This window comes from Heterocephalus glaber, unplaced genomic scaffold (genome assembly GCF_053883595.1).
Source record: "Heterocephalus glaber isolate CG9 unplaced genomic scaffold, H.glaber_assembly_v1.0 deba00001457, whole genome shotgun sequence".
Lineage (NCBI taxonomy): Eukaryota > Metazoa > Chordata > Mammalia > Rodentia > Bathyergidae > Heterocephalus > Heterocephalus glaber.
In genome coordinates, this window is record NW_028258305.1 from 34992723 (window position 1) to 35013289 (window position 20567).

The 20567-nt window shown below is 40.0% G+C and overlaps 1 protein-coding gene across 15 annotated transcripts in view; it reads right to left on the minus strand.

Moving 5' to 3' along the window:
• The window catches only part of Ltbp1 (latent transforming growth factor beta binding protein 1), a 435679-nt gene that overhangs the window by 35748 nt on the left and 379364 nt on the right, over window positions 1–20567 (minus strand). For 11 of the 15 annotated variants that reach the window (XM_087216162.1, XM_087216160.1, XM_087216159.1 and 8 more), the window contains 2 exons: window positions 9490–9615; window positions 5757–5900 (listed from right to left, as the gene is read on the minus strand). In XM_087216162.1, coding sequence (XP_087072288.1) covers window positions 5757–5900; window positions 9490–9615 — 270 coding nt within the window. The remainder of the gene's footprint in view (window positions 1–5756; window positions 5901–9489; window positions 9616–20567) is intronic. The other 4 variants (XM_013070166.3, XM_087216163.1, XM_004839279.3 and 1 more) reach the window with 1 other exon arrangement.

Here is a 20567-nt window from a genome sequence, read left to right on the forward strand (position 1 = left end):
AGCCTTTATCCAAAACTCAGATATTATTTTAGATTATATAACAAGCAGAAATTTTTTATAAAAATAAAAAGTTTTGTAATTAGTAAAATTTTTTCATTATCATCTTTGGATGTGGGAAGAAACTTGATGATTTTTTAAAAATAAATGAGCATATTTTCTTCTACCTCACCTACATTTATGGTGTAGATTCACTATAAACACACAGTGAGGCCTCAGGAGTTTTATGGCATTTTACAATGTTTACATTCTAAATGCTGTGGTCTCACCATCTTTGAATTTTTTTTCTACCAAAGGTGTTTTTTTTTAATCAAATTATTTTTTAAAAACTCTTTCAATGTTAATTTATTTTACAAGTTAACTAAACACATTTAAAAAAATCCCAACTCTGCCAGATATAACAGTTGACTGATGTTATATGTGGTTTCCTGTCTAAAAATGTAGGTACACACACAAGACCATAGTGTACCGCTCTAGGAAAAAGAACAGGAATGCCATTTGAGGTTCGGTTTCAGAACCAGGAGGCTGAGGTGCACAACATGTCCCCAACAGCGGGGAAATGCTTTTTCTCTCACTTCTCTTATAACTAAAACAAAAGCAAGCAGGACTATTCCCTACATAGAAGTGTAAATAAATAAGTCTGTCATTAGGTGTGCCTCTCGTATGTCTTTGATAAAATGAAAAATGCATTTTCTACAGAACTAGCTGGGAAAGGATGGAGTGGTATGGAAGGGATACAACCTCAAGCGTAGATAGGGAGTTTTATTCAGTGGCCACACTGAGTCTCCTGTTTATCAGGCACTGTGCTAGGCAGCCAGCTGGGCTACACAGGGATGCAGAGAACTGTGACACAGACACAACTTCCACAGTGAACAAAGTGTTGTGAGAGCCAAGAGGCAGAATCGAGTAATTCGACCTCGGTGACATGGCGAAGCCTTGACAACACGGGAACAGCTGCAGACTTTTAAAAAGATGTGAGTAAGATTGTGGGAAAGCACGGTGGACAGAAGAGTTAACAGGGGCAAAAGCACAGTCTTGGGAAAGAATGAATATTTGCAGGGGAGATGTGAGCAAGGCTCAGGAGATATTGGGGGTGTGGGAGATGGCTCTATAAAGGCTGTTTACATCGCAGAGCACAAAGGCTCCCATTGCCCACTGATGGATCTGGACTTATTGCTCTAGGCAGTATTAAGCAGTTGAAAGATTAAAGAAGGATATAAAACCAGATCTATTTGGATAACATAAACTCTGGAAAAGTATGGAGCAAGAATTGATGACAGGCAGGGCAAGAGGTCAGGGAGCTACCGCAGTGGTCCCGGTGACGCTGAAGGACTGGCCGAAGGCAACAGTAATGGAGCGGGGGAAAATCTGAAGGTGAGACTGGCAGGATGTGATGATGGCTTGGATGGATTCTTGGACAAGAGGGGGAAAAACCCTGAAAGTATGACTTCTGGATTTCCAATATTGATGCCTGACAATTAATGCATGAACACATGGAAAGGAACAGGAATTAATTTGGTTTTGGGCAACTGTCAGCCAGAGATGCTTAAATAACACCCTTGGAAGAAAGCTCCAACAGGCAGCTGGAAACGGGAGTGTGGCACTCAGGAAACAAGTGGGGCAGAAGATACTGAGCAGGCAATGCCATGCTAAGTGATGGTGCACTTAGAATCAGACACAGCGTCCCAGGAGAAGCCCACAGAGTAACAAGAGGGTTAAGTATGCAACTCCCTGGGTCACTGGAAGGGACGTGCAAGAGCAGAAGAGCCTGGGAAAGAGAGAACAGGAGCAGTCCAAGGACACATGGAAAAGTAATGTTGTGAAATCAGTCAAAGGGACGAGAAGAGGGAGAGAGAAGCCACGATCAAATGTTTCAGAGGATGGAGTTTGCAACAAGATGGGTGGCTGTAGCATGTGAGCTCACTCACCACCCAAGAGAAAGCACTTTCACTTAGGGGTCAGGGCCTGATGCCAGTGTATTGAGGAGCAAATGAAAGATGCTCCTGTGGAGACACGTGACATACGGGGTCCCTTCCAAGAGTAGGAGGTCAACATGGGACAGGGGTATTATCCCTGGACGATGACACCGCTGGAGATTTTTATTCTGATATATTTCTGTATTTGTCATCTTCTATGATAAATGTGTATTACTTTAGTAACAGTGAAAAGGAAGTCAAATTTCCAAAGAATTTGGTGTCTGGGGGCCCTTAGCTCCGAGCAGTAGAAATAATGAAGTGGGAAATTCCCCAAGTAGGGTTCCTGTACCAGTTCTGCCATTCATTAGCTGTTTAACCCCAAGAATAATATTTATAACTTCAGTGTGGGCCTCAGTCTCTTTACCTACAAATAAAGGAGCCAGGGTGGAAAACCACTAAGCTGGTTTCTAAATGTTGAAGTCCAGGATGTAGCTCACAATGCAACAATAAGCTCTCAAACGAATTAGAGAAAATTAGTAAAGAAACCCTCTAGTAAATAGTTGTGGAAACCAACATTTACTTTGTGATACAATTACCCCAATCTAGATGCCTTATAATTTCTGATTTATTTGCTTTTCTTAGATTGCATTAAAAACATATATATCTTTCCATTGTTCTTTTCATCAAACCTTCTGTTTTAAAAATCAGATTCAGTTTCTACCACTGAATCCCCTCTGTTCACCAATGAAGGAAGAGAACAGCATTTTGTGGGTAAGGTTTGAGGGCTACAGTTGCCAAGACTAAATATTTACTGCTTTCTTTAGAGTGCCCAAAGACATAAAGTTTTTATTGAACAATTATCACAGGCACTAAGGAAATAAAAGCATCAGACTGTATTTCATATCCATACTCTCTTAAATGTGACGAATGGCCTGGTATGGACATTTTTTTTAGTTATTTCTGTTTCAGATGCTTTTAGTAAGTAATGTACAGCGATGTAAATTAATGGCCAGAGGCCCAGGGAGTGAAAAATATTAGACTAGACTGAAAAGAAAAATTATTTGGGAGCCAAACAGTAGTTGAGAAATAAAAACCCTAGGATATGAAAGTTCAGAAGTACCTTAAAAGCTATCTGGGACAAAATCCTGATGGAAATGGGTGCCCTTCTGTCAGCGGCCTCCCCACTTCCTCTTAGACACCTCCAGGGGAAACACTCATTACTTCATGAGACAGATATCTGCCAGCCTGCTCTTGTTTAGTGACTGGGAAGCCCTTTTGGATACTCATCTGAAATCTGCTTTCCCGATGTCCCATCCCCTGGGCCACAGTTCTGTCCTCAGAGTGAGGAGACATGAGATGCTTCTGTAACTGCTCATTGTTGCAATGTGGATTGTCCTGGGGAAACTATACACGGCTGAGTACAAATGTTACAGGCAGCTGGGGACGCAGCTCAGAGGCGCTGTGCCTGCCTGGCAAGGGCAAGGTCCTGAGTTTGATCCCTGGTACTGGAAAAAACATTACAGGCTATACTGCAAATTGCTCTTCCCCTTCCTAACTACTTTCCAGGAAGAATAAGAATGTGGGCTGAGTATATCATGTCTATAGTGAAATTCACCTAGTGAATCCTAGGTGAACACTTGTTTAAACTTGGTACCAAACACTGTGTTCTGTGTAATGATAGATTCTTTGCCTGGGATATGGTACAAACTCTTTTCTCCATCTGACCAACCTGCTGGGTGAAAGATGTCCTCTTGCTTCTGAGAAACATCCTGGCTGATGCCCATAGAAGGCCGCACGCTCACAGCCAGCTGGGGGCTCAGACAGGTCTGCACCCCTCTCCATGGGGCGAGCTGCATACTGACCGGGACTCCACTGTGCTTGCTCCCTGCACTCTATGCTAGGTGTGCTGATTGTTGTACTTACACAATTTAATTAAATAGGAAGCAAACCAATAAAAACAAACATGCATATAAGATCTGTTATATTTCTAAGCAAGTATTTTAGAAAGACGAGATGAGGGTGATAGGGCAAAAAAAAAAAGCTGCCAAATTAAGTGTAGATGATTCAAGTGTATAAAACCAAACAAATCTGGGGTATTTTGCACTCATCTGCTTTGTAAAATGTATGCAGTGCATACTAGGTGAGCTTTACATACAACAAGCCACACAGAATGCCAAGAGTGGACCGCCGTTCAAACAATGACCTTGGCGCTTCTTCAAGGACTGCTGAGTGAATGTATACTTTTATGATTTAAGTTAAAATTAAATATCTCAAGGATTTATCTTTTTATGATTTCCAGTTGAAATCATCTTCAGAGAACTGATCAAGTACTAGCTCTGATAAAGTCACAGAGAAGGTCCTTGTTGCAGAATACCAGGGAATAGCTTAAAATGACATCTATCATAGGTAGTCTTAGAGCTCCATGTAACTAAAGTTACAATTTGTGATCCTCCTGCCTCAGCCTCCAGAGTGCTGAGATTATAGGCATGTGACACCATGCCCAGCCTGTCTTCCCATTTAAGATATTACAAGAAAAATAAAGGGAAAAAAACTAAATTTCCATGATGTCCTACAATTATCCTTTTTTGTATTTCACCCTTATTCCCTCTCCAGAGTATGATCACTGGGATATTTTTAGGTAACATTATATCATGTACGCTTAGCATGATCATGGCTACCTGATCCCATATAGATCATTAATGACTCTACAGTATTATGATATATGAATTAATTCATTTAAAATCCTTTGGGTGAGGTGTTACTCTATGGAACCAAGGGCAAATAAGGAAAAGGCAGTTGCTTAACTTCAGCAGTTACTTAAGGCCAACCAGATTTCTGTTGTGATTTTTGCTATTATAGGTACAACTAAGGCAAAAAAAAGTCTTTTTTTATGTCATATGTATCATTATGGCGACCACTGCCATGAATGAACAGTGTTGTCCCTTAGTAATAACCTGCCTCTTCCTCTGCACATGTGTTTGAATTACTGTCTGCTCATTTAACTCTGTACCTCTTGCCTCTCTATATTAAATGAGAAGCAATGTGTGGATGAAAATATTTTTATACTTTAGTCTCCAGACTTGTAAAAATAGTTCTGGTATACAGAATGAATGTCCCCTATTGAGGAATAGTGAAAGTTATTATAGAAGCATGGCTAAGATTGAGAATCAGAAAGTAAAATGGTCTGTGTCTCATTTTATTTGGCTTTCAAAGCATCACTTGGTCTTTTGCTTTTCTTAAAATACAAGTTATAGCTACAGAGCATAAATGAAAAGGGTGCTTTGTGATCTGGAAGTTGATTGGTTTATCTGGAAAACCATTAGCTCTCCATTTTAATTTGTGCAGCCTAAGTCAAATTTTAAGTGAATGCAAACTTGGCAACTCTCTAGGCCAGATTCTGGAAAAACACCTTAAGAATTCTAAGTGGAAGTCTTTGTAGATCCTCAGAGGTTGCTTTTAATTTAGAGAAGTGTAAATATATATTTCTCTAAGGGGGAAGAAAGGAGAATTACATGATTTAATGAGACAGTGCTATATTAAACCCTAGCTGATAGCTCTGTAAGTTTTAGGCGATCCCCAGCAAATGTTCTCATCATTTTGGATCTAGACTCATGGTGTCTCTGACTTGGAAAGCTTATTAGAGGCTACCTAGCCCAAAGAGTCATCACTCATATTTGATGTCTACTGATATGGCAGTAACAGGAAGAACATGGAAGCTTCTAGAAGCAGGATTATGCCAGGACTTTGGGCTGTTTCTCACTCCATTCAGTGTTAGCCCAAGCCCATGTAGGTCCAGTTCCCGAGAGAAGCCCTCCATCCCTGCATGTCACCATTTGGACTTACCTCTAGAGGCCCGGGAGCGACACTGGCCCGTCATGGGGCTGTACTCCTGGCTTTCGTCAGCACACACACACAGGAAGGACCCCTCCACGTTTTCACAGAAGGCTTCCCCACACACGCCACTGAGCAGTTCACATTCGTTCACATCTGGAAAAGGGAGCACAGATCAAGTGAGACGTGTGCCTCGTTCCTGACAGCTTTTTATTTTACCAGCTGTGCCAAGGCCTGAAGTGTTTGCTGGAAATGAGGTGATCCTTGGGGAGAAACTCAACCCTTTTGATTCTTTTAGGGAAGGGGTCCCTGAGGGCAGGCTGTACCATTTGGTCTGTATGAGAGAACCATGAAAACGTAAAGCAGAGGTCCTGAATTCCAATGCTAGTTTTAGGGAGCACTCTGAAATTACAGAAGCATAGTATGTGCCCTCTGACTTCTAGTTATGCCTTCCCCAACTTTTCAACATAGTGAAGTCATAAATGAACCAGCTCGCTACTACTCTTGGTTCTTAATTAAGGAAAAAATAGAAGCATGAGCACTTCAGCAACCACAGAATTTTGAAATTTTAAAAAAACTTAAAAACTTACTTAAGTGTTTGAAAATACAGTTTTCCAGCAGCCCCAATATTTATAAATTAGAATTTGGGGATGTAAAGGCAAGACCATTATAAATATTCATCAGGTATATTAATCATTCCTGTGAACCAAATTAGCAATAACTAATCACTGCCTTCACTGTATCTTTTCAAATTCTGTTGCTGTCCCTACTGTAATTGCTATTTTGCTAAGTGTTTTTCTTGTGTGTGTGTATAATTAAAATATTAAAAAATATAATTAAAATACAGTCAAGGCATCTCATTGATGTGTGACTTATTCAACACTGTGGAAGTATAATACACAGCCCTAAAGAAAGGTTAATTGTACATTTGACCTTGCCTAATAGTACTTTTTACTTTTTCTCTCCTTAAAACGTTTTATTAATGACTGTCCTGTCAGCAAAGTAGTTGATTTGTCACCTGAAACTCTCTTGGGTCTTAAGCACCAATCATGTACAAACATTAGCTTTTATGAGCACACTCTGAGATGTCTTACACAAAGCTGAAATTCTGAGCAAGTACCCAGCTCCTTTAAGGAGAAACACCTTATTTTTCACCTGCTATACCCAGTTTATAGGACAAAAAGTTTATGGAGCTTGACTTACTGGGATAATTGCCTCAGTTTCCCTCTTTCACTTTGTATATAAACATATAAATCCAATAAGCTGGGTTTCACTTATAAAAATGATACTGTAATATAAAGTAGAGTTGGAATATTTAATCAGTCCAGACACTTATAATGTGGAACAGAAAAGTGGACTTTATACATTTGCCAGTTCATATTTGTCTATTTTAGGTAAACATCACATGAAACTTCCTACTTCCCAGCTCATTTACATAGCCACTGAGATTTCTCCCATAGACTGCATTCATTGAATCAAGAAGTTTTTTCTAGCTTACTTGTATGGGCCAGGCCCATTTGGTCCCATATGTAGGGAAACAATGACAGTCAGGCCCAAATCCTGCCTTCCCGCAGTGTATCAAGTCAGGGAAATTCACAGGCTTAAACGAATACTAGGATTAAAGAGTACAGAGCTCCATGGAAGCATGAGAAATGGTCCTTTGGTGCAGGGATTAGTATTTGAGCCCAGAGCTGAGGGATGAGTAGGCGATAATGAGAGGTGGCAGGCAGAATCCAAGCAGAGGACACAGCACAGCCAAAGCCTTGCCTCATGGCTGATTCATCTATGACATGTGAACTCCCAGGGTGATCAAGCGCATTTAATAGGTGCTCGGTTTATTGCTATTGTTATTATTGCAATCCTGGGGATAGAACCCAGGACCTTACTATAGGAAAGAGCTCTATGACTGAGCTACATCGCCAGTCATCAGTTAATATTTCTGAAAGAATGAAAAGACAAAGTAACATTTGCCAAGTTCGCCAAAATCACAACAAACATCCCCTCTCTAAGGATGGTGCTTTGTATGTCCCACAGCGATGCCAACAAGCGTGGGTGTGCGCATCTGGCTGGTTAGAACTGAACCCCAAGCAGAAGCTCGGGGCCATGTGGAGTCAGCAATACTCTAACTAAATCTCACACCTCCACAATTAAGAGCTAAACAAAATTTACTGAGTACCTAGGATAGATCAATGATTGTGCCCAGCCCAGAGAGAGAGGGAGAGGGGAGACACAGAGACCCAAAGGGAAAGTGAGAACATTGCCAATCGCATGGAGATTATGGCCTTGGTGAAGGCCAGCACACTCATGATTAAGTCATTCCCCCAGAGATTATAAGCACTGTGCTAGGATTTGCTGACGGTGCCCTGGGAGCAGGAGGAAAGTAACATCTCAGCTTGAGAGCAAGGAAAGGAGCAAGGACAGATGGGAGGTGGCACCAGACATTACGCTTCAGGAATGAGTGAGATGAAGCCAGGCTCGGGGAAGGGGAGATGGGGAGGACATTTCCAGCAGAAGTTGGGAATAATGACCAACTAACTGTCCCACGACACAAGTAACCATAAGCAGTCCAGTGTTGCTAGGATATAAAAGGTGAGGAAGGGAGCTGTGAGGCTAAGAAAATAAGTAGGGGCCAAGTCACAGAGCTCTTTAGTCAAAATATAAACAAACGTCAGACAATTTGAATCACTTGTATTTTGGTGGGAAGGGCAGTAGAGCAGGCGTTGGTATAGAGATTAGGATAGTCTTAGCTGTTTATTAAATAGCTATGTCTTGTGACTAAGTCTTAAACTATTCTTTGGTTTTTGACTAGCTTGTATTTATGCTCAAATCTACATTACTACTTTATAAACATTTTTTTTGTGACTGGGAATTAACTAAATTTCATAATTAATCCCAGACAAGCAGTTACTATTCAAATGATATTATCATCAAACCTCTGAACAGATTTTGTTTTCTCCGGTTTTATCTGGATGGCAATGGAACTAGTGTTTTACTTGTAAATTTTCAAAAAAACTATTGACTTTTTTCCAGTGCCATCTGCCTTGTTATAAACACAAATATTTTTCTTAAGAAGAATAAAGAAAAGGCCTTATATTATCTGTGAACTCTTGAGCTTTATACCATTTCTTCAATTTCCCATGAAACTGCTCTAATTGCAAGGATGTTTTGTAATTAATTTGATTTGAAGAAATCACAGCTAATTACAAAATGAAATGCAAAATATCTTCTTCGCTGTGTGCATGTGTTGAAGAATGCTCTAGGACAACCGATGACATTCAAGATTCTTTCCAGTCTGCTCAATCCCAGAACAGGCTGAAGAAATACAGTTGCACAATCCAAAGCATCATTTTACTGGTGTCATTCCTGGAAACTGAAGTCTTACCAAGCTTTCCCTTAAATGCACTGCTGCAGGAGGTACCACACATTGTGAGGACAGACGAGCTATACCACACAGCAGACTCTATTTCTTGTGTGAGAGGGACTTTGAAGCCTGCACACTCTGCTAAGAATTTAAACAGCTGTCCTTTCACAAATAGATTTAGAGTTATGCTTATATATTTCTTAACATCCCTATCCATTTCAGAAGCCACGGGACATATAATTTGTACAATCTCAAATTATATGATAACATCAAATTACGATGAAATTTTGCCCACATTTCCTGCTTAAAATCTCCTACTGTTGATGAGTTTGACTTCTTTCCAAAAGGGACATGAAACATGTTGGGAAAAATCTAATAACTCACCCACACACCCTTGCCCATCCTGCGGGGCTTGAAAGCCCTGATAACAGAGGCAGCGGAAGGAGCCAGCTGTATTGTCACAAAACCCGTGACTGTCACATACAGTGTTGTTTACACATTCATCAATATCTGTAAGAGAGATGTGTAGCATCAGACACAAAACACAGGCTGACAAACACCAGATATTAATGGATAAACAGAAGCACTTGACACACTCCAATTAGTCTGAGATGATCGTGTTTACACTGAGAAAAACATGTTACATATTAATAAAATGTTTTGATGGAAACGGTTTAACAGCCAAAATGTTGAATTCTGTGAGAAAACATTTACTTTTCTCAGGAAATGTTTTCAAACTGAAACAATTGCTACAATTGCCATGATCAGTATCCCTAAATGTTTTCTACTCTTAGTTTCCAAGGAGAGTTATCATCTAACAGAGGAAATGGGTACAATTTAGACTTTCTTTCTTCTGAATTACAAAATATAAGTTTAACATCAAAGTTTCTTAATTTTCTTAACTCCAAATGTCCCTTCTGCTTTTGGGGCGAGGGCCCTTTTCCCATTTTTCCTGGTCTCTTCTGCCCCCTGGTTTAGAGAATAATGACATAAAAAAATCAAAGCCCAAACAATTTCAGTACAGATGCACTTTTCTTGAACAGTTTTGATCTATGGTTTCTTGAACCCCAAAATGCAGAACTTGTGGATATAGCAGACCAACCATACAGCTTATCTATTATACAGAAATAACAGTAATGCTATGTATGACCCGAATAATACTGGCATGTGCCCCCCAGTTACTGTGAAGATTGAACAAAATAACACAGACAAAGTACTTAGGCGAATGCGATGTAGGAAGAGTCTAACGCACGGCCTGTAATCTCACTCCCACCTCCTGATACCAGGGAAACTCTCTGGGAAGAGGCTTCCCCGATCAACTGAAACCTGACCATTATTTTCTGGTTGGCCACTCTGGACCGCTAAGTCTCGCGGGTACCCAGGCTTGAGCACTCTTCCCGTGTTTAATAACAGAATGTTAATATTATTCTTTTTCTAATTTGGCCGCTCTGGCTCATCCCCGGCCTTTCGCAGCCCATGGGTGGATTGTCTGCCAGGGCTCGGGCCTCTCCGGATGGCCACATGCTCGGGGCTGTGCTCTCAGCCCTTCCCAGACTGTCAGCTTCAGTGACATAGTCCTTGGGATGAATTCCAAACCTCTGACCTCAGCCAGGATCCTTCTCCTACGTATAGGTCTCATTTATTTATTTTTTCAGTGTAGTTCATGCCATTTACAGTCACTTCAGGGAGCACCACAACTGTGTACATACCACAGCTTGTTTCTATCTTTTTAAAAGTCCCTCCCCCCTTCTCTCCCTCCTCCAAGTCTCAGATCCCATTTTTCATTCTTATTGATACTATTAATCTTAGCTCATGTTATGGTGTATAATTTTGCATTAATTGAGGTTATTAGGTTCCTGTACATGGCATACCTTTATTCTTTTTATTTCCTCTCTCCCTTTTCCTCATCCCTCATCCTGGTTCCCTTGGTCCTCTTCCCTATTGCAAGAGATCCATCCCCTTGTCCCTTCTATCCATCCTTTCTTATGGTTGGTACATTGCTTCACTCAAATGAGGGATGCCAAATGGTATTTAAGCCTTGTGTCTGATTAATTCTCACTCAACATTTTCCAGGTATATCCATTTTCCTACAAATGTCTCAAATCTATCATTCTCACTAGCAAAGTAGTATTCCACTATACATACATTTTATCCTCTTATTATTTCTATTTGATCTTCTGCTGTAATATCAAACTTTCTCAAGCCTAGAGCTGAATTCAGTGTCTTCCTGCTAAACCACACCACCTAAACTCAGGGAGAAGTTTCTCTCACTTCTCTTCCTTTTTTGTCTTCCTCTTATCTCCCTAAACTGAATACTCAATGAGATTATTTAAACACCTAAACAAATGAATCTTAAGAAATATGATGACTGATTTTGAATGTCAGCATGAGGCTGGCATGATAACTAACTTACTGATTAAAATCACGAGGAAGAACTGTATTGTGTTATAGAATCATTTAACACAGGTCACTGATATCTTTAGACTTCCCTAAATGAGCATTTGTCAAAGAGCCACAGGATTTAAGAGCTGCAAACTCAGCCCTGCTTCAATTCCCATTTATGCACTAATGATGTCTCAGTCTCTCTGAAAGTTTGACCTCCATCCTTTAGAACCATTTATCTAAAAGTGATGGGACATGTCTGTAATAAATGAGCCTATTATCACTCCTCTCCTCCCCTCACCTCCATTTCTCCTGTATTCCCTTCATCAGTGAATCCAACCAGTCACCTAAGCCAGAAATCTTGATGTCATCCTTCCCTTTGCTCAACTCCCTGCCCCTCTCAATCATGCCCTCTTATCTTCCCCTCACTCCCTGTACTCCTAATTGGCTTCCCTTATCTACACTCTTGCCTCTCCCTTGAATCCATTTTCCACCTCACTGCTGCCAATGAGCTCTTTCCAAAATGCAGTCCTGTCAGCACCATTCCCTTGCTCACAAAGTTCAGAATCCCTTCTTGGCTGGAGAACCGCCACAGCCTTCTTAGAAGAGTACAGAGCCCCTGAATCCTCTGGCTCCTGGCTACATGTGTGGGCACAGTTCTCAGATAACCTTTCTCCCAATCCGCACTCCAGCCCTGTCAGTGTGCTAGAGCTATTTGGAAACCTCCAGTCTTTAATTTCTCACTGACTTGGTCCACACTCCTTTCCCTACTGAAACCTCCCCACCCCATGCTTTGCTGAGAACCTCCCCCTCCTGGAGTCAGCCCAAAGGACACCTCCTTTGTGGCACTTTAAGGGCCCTGCTCTCTGCTCCCAGAGCATTTTGTGCCATTGCTATGTTTATCACAGCTGCAAGGGTCGGGAACCTTAACTAACCCTATCAGCAACCCATTTCTCCACTAAAATGGGAGGAGAGAGGCCAAGAAGCTACTAGAACCGTGCTGACTTTTCAGTCCAGATTCTTAAAGTAAAATATCTTGTTAATTCTTGCTTTATTAACTCTGCACAGTTATAGCAGATGATTTCTTATTCCTGTTCACCAACACAGGAACTGCATATGTGACCTGAAGGTGAATGAGCCCCATGCTGGCTATGAATTACTGGGCGCCTTGCAGACTGACACTTACAGTAACCGTGATTAACCGGAAAAGTTTAGATGAGCAATACTTTGGAAGTGAATGAATAGGAAAATCTAAAGTGAAGTGCCTGCTAGAGACTAGCTCTTCGGCAAATAATACTTTATAAGAATGACATGATGTAGCTCTCCACAGTTTCGTGTTTTCAACAACGAGTCAAGGTGACAGTTTAGTAAGAGCACAGCATGTGCTTCACTTCTCTAATGACCGACATAAAATCATTATTTCATTAGAATTTTCGTTGATGATGTGAGCACTCAGATATTTTTCCATTGTTAGTCTGGACAAATGAAAGCCACCCCGTTCTGCTGAAGTTAAATTTGGAACATGAAACTAAATTTTGAATCTTCCAATATCATATGTTTTCTTGTTTGCTTAATGTTAAAATTACTAAATCACTTTCACTAAAGGATCTGTAAAAGCCATCCATGAGATTAACATTAGCTATCATGAGAGTTGCTGATTTCTCATGCAAGTGTTTGTTATTTATATTTTACTAAAAAGAGTAGAAGTAAATATTAACGCTGCTATGGAAATAAAGTCAAGGAAGAATTACACAGAGCCAGGATAGTGGATTACCAATGTGAATTCCCTACTGTCCATATGGACCAAACGTTTTTCAAAACCTACTGATTGTTATCAGGAATCCTACATATTAGAAAAGGATTCTGAGAATGAACTGAAGCTTCAATTCTTAAATAAAGGTTAAGACCAGGCACTTGGTGATATCCTCTCACTTAGGAAAACTATGAAATTAGAACCAAATATGGAAAAGAGGCATGATTTCTAAAACCTTGTTTACTGAGCAAGAAATTAAAACTGTTAAAAGAGCTAGACAATGAAATTCATAACAAACGCTGATGATTCCATTATGTTTTCTGTATTACATTCAGAAAAGTCTCTGTGTGTCCTGGGAAAGGGATATTTGTGTCTATTTTGTTAATAAAGTGCTTTGGTCTTTTTTTTTCAGACACATTCTTCAGGTTTTTTTAAGGAGGTGCTTCATTTTCTTAGTCTCTTAACTATTTTGTGGATTTTATCTTCCTACTTATCACTAATGAGTGTTCCTTCTGCCGCCAGGCCACTCTGGAGAGGCGTGTGGAGGGAATGACTGGAGCACTTTTGGTGATGGCCATACACAATGAAGTCTCCATAGCTACTCCAAAGTTGGGAAGAAATGGGCCTCCTGTTGTCAGAACGTTTTTAGATGAATCATCTGGTCCATCATGACCTAAGGGGAATTTGAGGATTATCCCGCTCAGCCTCTTTAAGAATCAGGAAAATTGAGACATGAACAGGGGAAATGACTAGTGTCAAGGTTACGCAGGCAGTTTGTGATAGAGCTGGCAAAGGAACAGTGCTTTGTTATGGAACAATCTTCTGCTCCATCCAACCTGTCTGCTTGCCTCTTATCATAGCGATGGTGTAAAAGGTTGCTCCTACATGATGAATAGAATGAACCACACTATGAGCCCCACAAGCATATTGGATCGTTTACTACAAAGCTGGAAGTCATTTACTGACATAATTTTAGTTCAGTACCTTGTTATTACCATTAAACAAGACGTTGACATCTTTGTCTCTAAAACAAGAACTTCATCTTACTTGAAATCTAAATACCAGAAGTGCTGTTAGACCTGAAGAAGATGTTTTTCTAGGAGACCCTTGGAAGAAATGGTGTAAGAACAGGATTCACATCCACATCACTGCTCTTGGGTCTCTTCTGTGAAAGGAAATGACCTGCTATTTTGGCTGAGAGATTTCTCACCAACTACAGTAGGTTAAATATTTGATGTCAGAATCTTAGGAAAATAGATACAAAACAACAGCCTTACATTGGAAGGGACATAGGGCTCAGGAGAAAGGCAGCCTTCACACTCCTTCCTGAGAGGAACAGAGGCCAATCAGGAGACGGGAAATCCCAGCCAAGAAGTGAGATTGAGAGATGATAAACTGGCTGACTAGTGGCCCAAAGGAATTTTAAAATGGCATGGCTCCTGGCCCAAAAGAAATTATGGTCTCTTCACAGCACAGGAAGGGAAGCCAGCACCAAGCGGAAGATGAGCACATGGCCTCAAGAAAAAAATTAAATTTAACCAATAGGAAATTAAAAATTGGCCTTGGAGATAGTCCAGAAAATACACTAGGATATTGTAAAACCGTTTTTGAAAAGGTCCACTGAGGTCTGGCAACAGTGACCAGGCTGGAAAATATGGTCCTTATGTGTTAAGAAAAATAATTTAGTTCTGGGAAATGGGGACAAGCCAGAAAGCAGTGAGAAATGATGTTCGCATGCAGAATCTGACTACCATGCCGGCCTCCCAGAGAAGGGCAGGAAGAATGCATGGACCTTGATGGTCACAAGTCTGTTTTGAAAGCCAGCAGCCTAAGATAAGCAAGAAGAAATGACAGAGGTATCAAGTTATTTAAAATCTGACCGCCAGCATGTAAATTCTAGAAAACAAAGCTAGCCAGTAAGACCTGCCATTCTAGCCTTAAAATGTACTACCTTCAGAGAGATTTCCTTAAAAATTACTGAGACAAACCTCCCACTTGATTTCCATACAGTTATGAATTCCAGAGAAACTAAACCAAACCTTTGCCTTGATTTTTTATCAACCACTATATAAACAAAGTCTTCATTTTTAAAGACATTGTGTTGAAAACCAACCTAAAAAAATGAAAATATCATTCTAGTTATCTCATTCAAAAACATGGGAGGCATCTTTGATTACCTCTCCACATGAAATCACTACATCCCTCTGATTTTACATCATATTTCCAATCTCTCTCCTATACTCTAAACTTATTCAGTGCCAAATTCTTGCCATGGCCTCCTAACTGGGTTTTATCCTTTCAGCTACTCATTAGGACCCCAACTTCATCACCCATAATGACAAAATTATTTACCTATTGAAACAGTCCAATCAAGATACTCTCTGCTTAAACCTCCTCAATGTTCCTCCATGGATGATAGCATGGGTAATAGCATGGCAGGATAGGACCCTGCCACATTCCCTGTGAGCTGTGCGCATGCTTGCGTCTTCGAGCTGTTTTTCCAGCTGGCCCCTCTTCCCCTGCATCTTCTATTATCCCTTCTTTCCCTTTCTATTGGGTCATTCTATCAAGACCAAACAGATCCTGCTGCTTCTCATCTTAAAAATAACAAAGGGCCTCCTTGTACCATAATCCCATATTTCTCATCCCTTTTAGCAGCTAAGGTTCTTGACTTTTCTACACATGCTGTGTCCATTCCTTCAGTTTGCATCCCTCTTGCATGGCTCCTATATATAAGTCTCCACCAACATGGCTGTTGGTGAAATCGCCATTTTGTAAAACCCTAAGGATTTTTCTGTGCAGACAAGGTAAATTTTTTTTTTTTTTTTGTACTGGGGATTGAACTCAGGACTTTGCGCTTATGAGGCAGGCACAGTGCCACTGAGCTAAAAACCCGCCCCCCCCCCAAGGATTCTTCTGGATTGTCATCTTAACAGAATGCTCAGTAGTAATCATTTAGTTGACTGATCTCTTCTTTTTGAAATCTTTCCCTTGGTTTCTGTGGTCGGTCCTCTATGCTCCTGGGTTTCCTCAATCTCTGGACCACTCCTCAACAATCTTTCTCTCTTACTTGAACCCAAAATACTGAAGTTTCTTGAGGCTTAGTTCTCGGTTCTTTTCTTCTCACTCTATGATTTTTCATGGTGTCCTCATCCATTCTACTGACTTCAACTACCATCTATATCTTACAACTTCCAATTTACAGCTCCAGCCTTAACTGCAGAACACTAGACCTAAGGTGATTTAACTGTCACCTGACACATCCACACAGATATTTTATAGGCAACTCTAATTTCATATCCCCAAATCACATTCCTGATACCTTAAAACCACTGCTTCATTTTTCACTAGAGCTAGATCAGTGGCCCCTATGCAAGAGCTCTCCTGTCCTGCCCCTTCTCCAGGAGATTTAGCCCCCAGTCTGGTCCCTTTCCCCACTCCATAGGGTTTTACATACATTTACAGACAAACACAGCTAGTGGTTAATGGTCTTTTACAGAAGGGTAGAATATAAATTGAATGAGTTATTTTTAACCTTGTGGTTTTTTGAACACCCAGAAGAGTCCTAAAATTTATGTATTTAAATTGTATCCCTAGTTCTCATTTCTAAAAGGCATTCAAAGACAGAGAAGAGGGGTAAAGGTACACCTCAAACTAAGGTCAAGAATCAAAGTCCTCGTGAATGCGGTCATGCTAGAAGAGCTGCTTAGGCAAAAATCCCAAAGACCAGGTCAGGGGTTACATTTCCAACTGTACTGACAAGCTCATCCTGTGAATGACCAGGAAAATGGAGAAACTGGTGGGACTCAGTGCTCCTCACCGAGGGAGCTCATAAAGTTCAGGTTTTGCATCTGGAAAGGTCATTTGTGTCACGAAGCAACTTTGGAAGATGCAGCCTGTGGTGGGCAAGACCTTCCAACCCAGAGAATAGGGACACAGGGCGGGGTGAGGGGCTGTGTGGGGAAGCCACTGCCTGTGCAGCATCTGCAAAGTTGCAACAGCACCTGGACATGGCATGGCCAAGTCGCAAACATTTAAAGAAAAAAAATTTAAATTCTGAATTAGACAAGTGCATATTTTTAACAAAGCATAGCAAAATTCCTTGATCTTCTTTCACAAAAGAAAAATCAATACATACAATTGGTCTCTGAGTTGCATGTAAAGTCATTTCCTTCCTGTTTCCACCGAGGGCTGATGGAATATTATATGAAAGCTAGAAAAGTATATGGGAACAATTTAAACTTGCTACAGAAAAGATGAAAAAAGCCTTTGTAAAACCTTTTCCAAAAGAAGGGACAATTTTCTTCTTCTTTACCATTTATTATTATACAATGGACAATCACAAAAGAGTGATGTTTTAGTTCCATTATAAATTTCATGCCACTGGGCTGGGGATTTAGCTTAGTGGTGCCGCTGCCTGCCTCACAAGGGCAAGGTCCCAAGTTCGATCCCCGATACCAAGAATAAATAAATAAATAAATTCCATGCCATTTAGAAAAAAGTTCTCCAGAAACTAAAGATCCTAATCCTCAATTGTATATCCTTCCTATTGCAATTACTCACAAAATATATGTGAAATACATATTTTATACTATTATAAGTTTTTAAAGTACACTACTATTTTGTTCCAGCAGACTTTTAATAACCATTTAGAGTGTCTCTGTATTCACATGTAGCTTTAAATTATTTGTACTAGGGTTTAAAACAATAAGCACCCTATTCTAAGTGCAGGGCCAGGCCGTGCGTTTTCTCTTCTCATACAGTCTTTTGTATGCTAAGCCGCGCTGCCAAGGAGAACAACAGAGAAGCCTAAGCACAGGTCAGAGATCTCAAACCCCAGATTCATCTTTTTGACATGCAGGCCCCAGAGGCAACATAAAAGCAGCCAAAATAATTCTTGTTCTTTTTCACTATTCTAATTTTTCTCTTTCTGTATTTAAATAGGAAGCCAAGAGAGATCAGTTATGAAACCACAGAAAATAGCAGACCTCTAGAATGCACAGCTCCAATGCTTGAACACAAATGAGCCCCAGCATTGGCTGGCAGTTTACTAGTAAATGAGACAGAAACAAGCTAAGACTTAAACACTGAGTGGGTGAAGGGGGAAAATCTATCATGTGAAACTCAGGCATAATAAAGGGTAAAGAATAAAGCAAATAGAATGAGGGGAAAAATTGCTAGCTATTCCTTAGAATGAGTGAATGAATGGATATAAATATACACATTTATAAAAAAATACACATTTATATTAGAGAGAGAGACAGAGGATGCAAAAGAATTAGACTCCCCAAAATATAAGACCCAATCAAAAAATGAGCAACCAAAATGAAAGACACTTCACAGATAAAAAAGTACAAGTGGCCAGTAAATAGATGAAAAAATGTTCAACATCTCTGGCCATCAGAGAGATGCAAATTAAAACTACACTAAGATTTTTCATCTTATACCAGAAAGAATGGCCATAACCTAATAATAAACCTAATAGTAACAAATGCTGGAGAGGCTGCAGGGAAAAGGAACCCGTCTACATTGCTGGTGGGAATGTACACTGGTAACCACTATGGAAATCAGTATGGGGATTCCTCTAAAATCTGAACGTAGAAATTTCATTTGACCCAGCTATTCCCTTTCTAGGTATCTTCTCAAAAGAGCTAATGACATCACATTATAGGGATACATGAATGCCAGTGTTTACAGCAGCACAATTCATACTAGTCAAATCCTGGAAGCAGCCTATACGTCCATCAGCAGATGAATGGGTGGAGAAAGCATGGTTTCTACACCTAATGGAGTGTTCCTTGGCTATACAGAAGGAGAAATTCAAGGCATGTGTAGGAAAATTGATACATCTGGAAAACAAGTGAAATTAATTAGACACACAAGCTTAAATACTGTATAGTCTCTCTCATTTGAGTAATCCAAAATACAATTAAAGAGCAAAATAAAAGATAAAAGGAAATAGGTAGATAGAGCTTTTGAAAATGGAAAGTGGCCCAAGAGACCAAGGAGGGATGATATAAAATGATTTAAGATGTGTCTTATACATGTAACAAATATCCACAATGAATGTAATCATATTCTGCAAACATGAACTAAAAAATAGCAGTAATGAAAATGGGAAAATAGATCCAGGGAGGTGGGTGGGGAGGGGAAGGGGAATAAAACAGAATTAAGATGTGTTATATACGTGCACCTGTTCCATAAAATGAATGTAAACTTCATGCACTGCAAACGTGTACTAATAAAATAAAATTTAAAGAACAAAGCAAGTTAGTTATATATAAATGAATTGTTATACTATATTCTATATGATTTTAAATACATTTTAGGTTCAAAAATACATAGAACATGTTCATTCATCGATATCTAGAGCTGGACTTGGAACTATGGTACTACATAGTTTCCTTCACAAATGCTAGACTAAGAGCTCAAGTTCATGTCCTCAAACTCCAGACCTCCACTTTCCAACCATTGCTGTGCCCAGCAGTTATTCATGGTGTGCTTTACAGAATTAAGGGAAATGGTATGCTGGTACACAGCTGTAATTCCAGGTACTACTAGGGAAGCTGAAGCAGGAAAATTGTGAGTTCAGGGCCAGTCTGAGCAATTCAGTGATATCCAGTCTTAAAATAAAATTTTTAAAAAATTGTAGTTTGGGGACACAGCTCAGTGGTACAGTATTTGCCTAAACTGGGTGAGGCTATAGGTCCAATCCCAAGGTACTACAAAGAAACCAAACCAAACCAAAATCAAGGGAAGCTGTATAAGCGTACCACACTCTATGCTGGGAATAATCTTATTGCAGATGTACAAGTACCTCAGGATGAACTCTTCCTCCCTTCGTTCATTCACCAACATTCACTGTACCCTAACTATTCCCAATGGCATACAGAACTCCAAACAACACACAAAATGATCCCTGTCTCATTTGCTTTAAAGTCTAGCAGTGGAGCCTAACAATGAACAAACAGCACTAGAAGTAGTAGAATAGCGTGATTTAAAAAAACAAAACAAAACAGGAAGTGAGTAAATTCACTCACTAATGGACGAGTGAATCTGAGAAAAGGTGGTCAGAAGAGGGCTCACTGAGAAAGTGGTGTTCAAATACAGGCCTACAAGGGGTGACAGGTGAGAGTCTGCATTTCTTATCAGTGTAATGTCTTCATTTTAAGCTGTTTATGGCAGTCAAAAGCCTATCAGTACTCAAAACCTATAGATTTGTTGAAAAGATTAAATGAGAAAACAGGTAAAATCCATTTAGCATAGTGCCTGCTCATAACAAGAACTCCCCAAATGCTATTAATATTATTGCCATTGTTTTAATAAA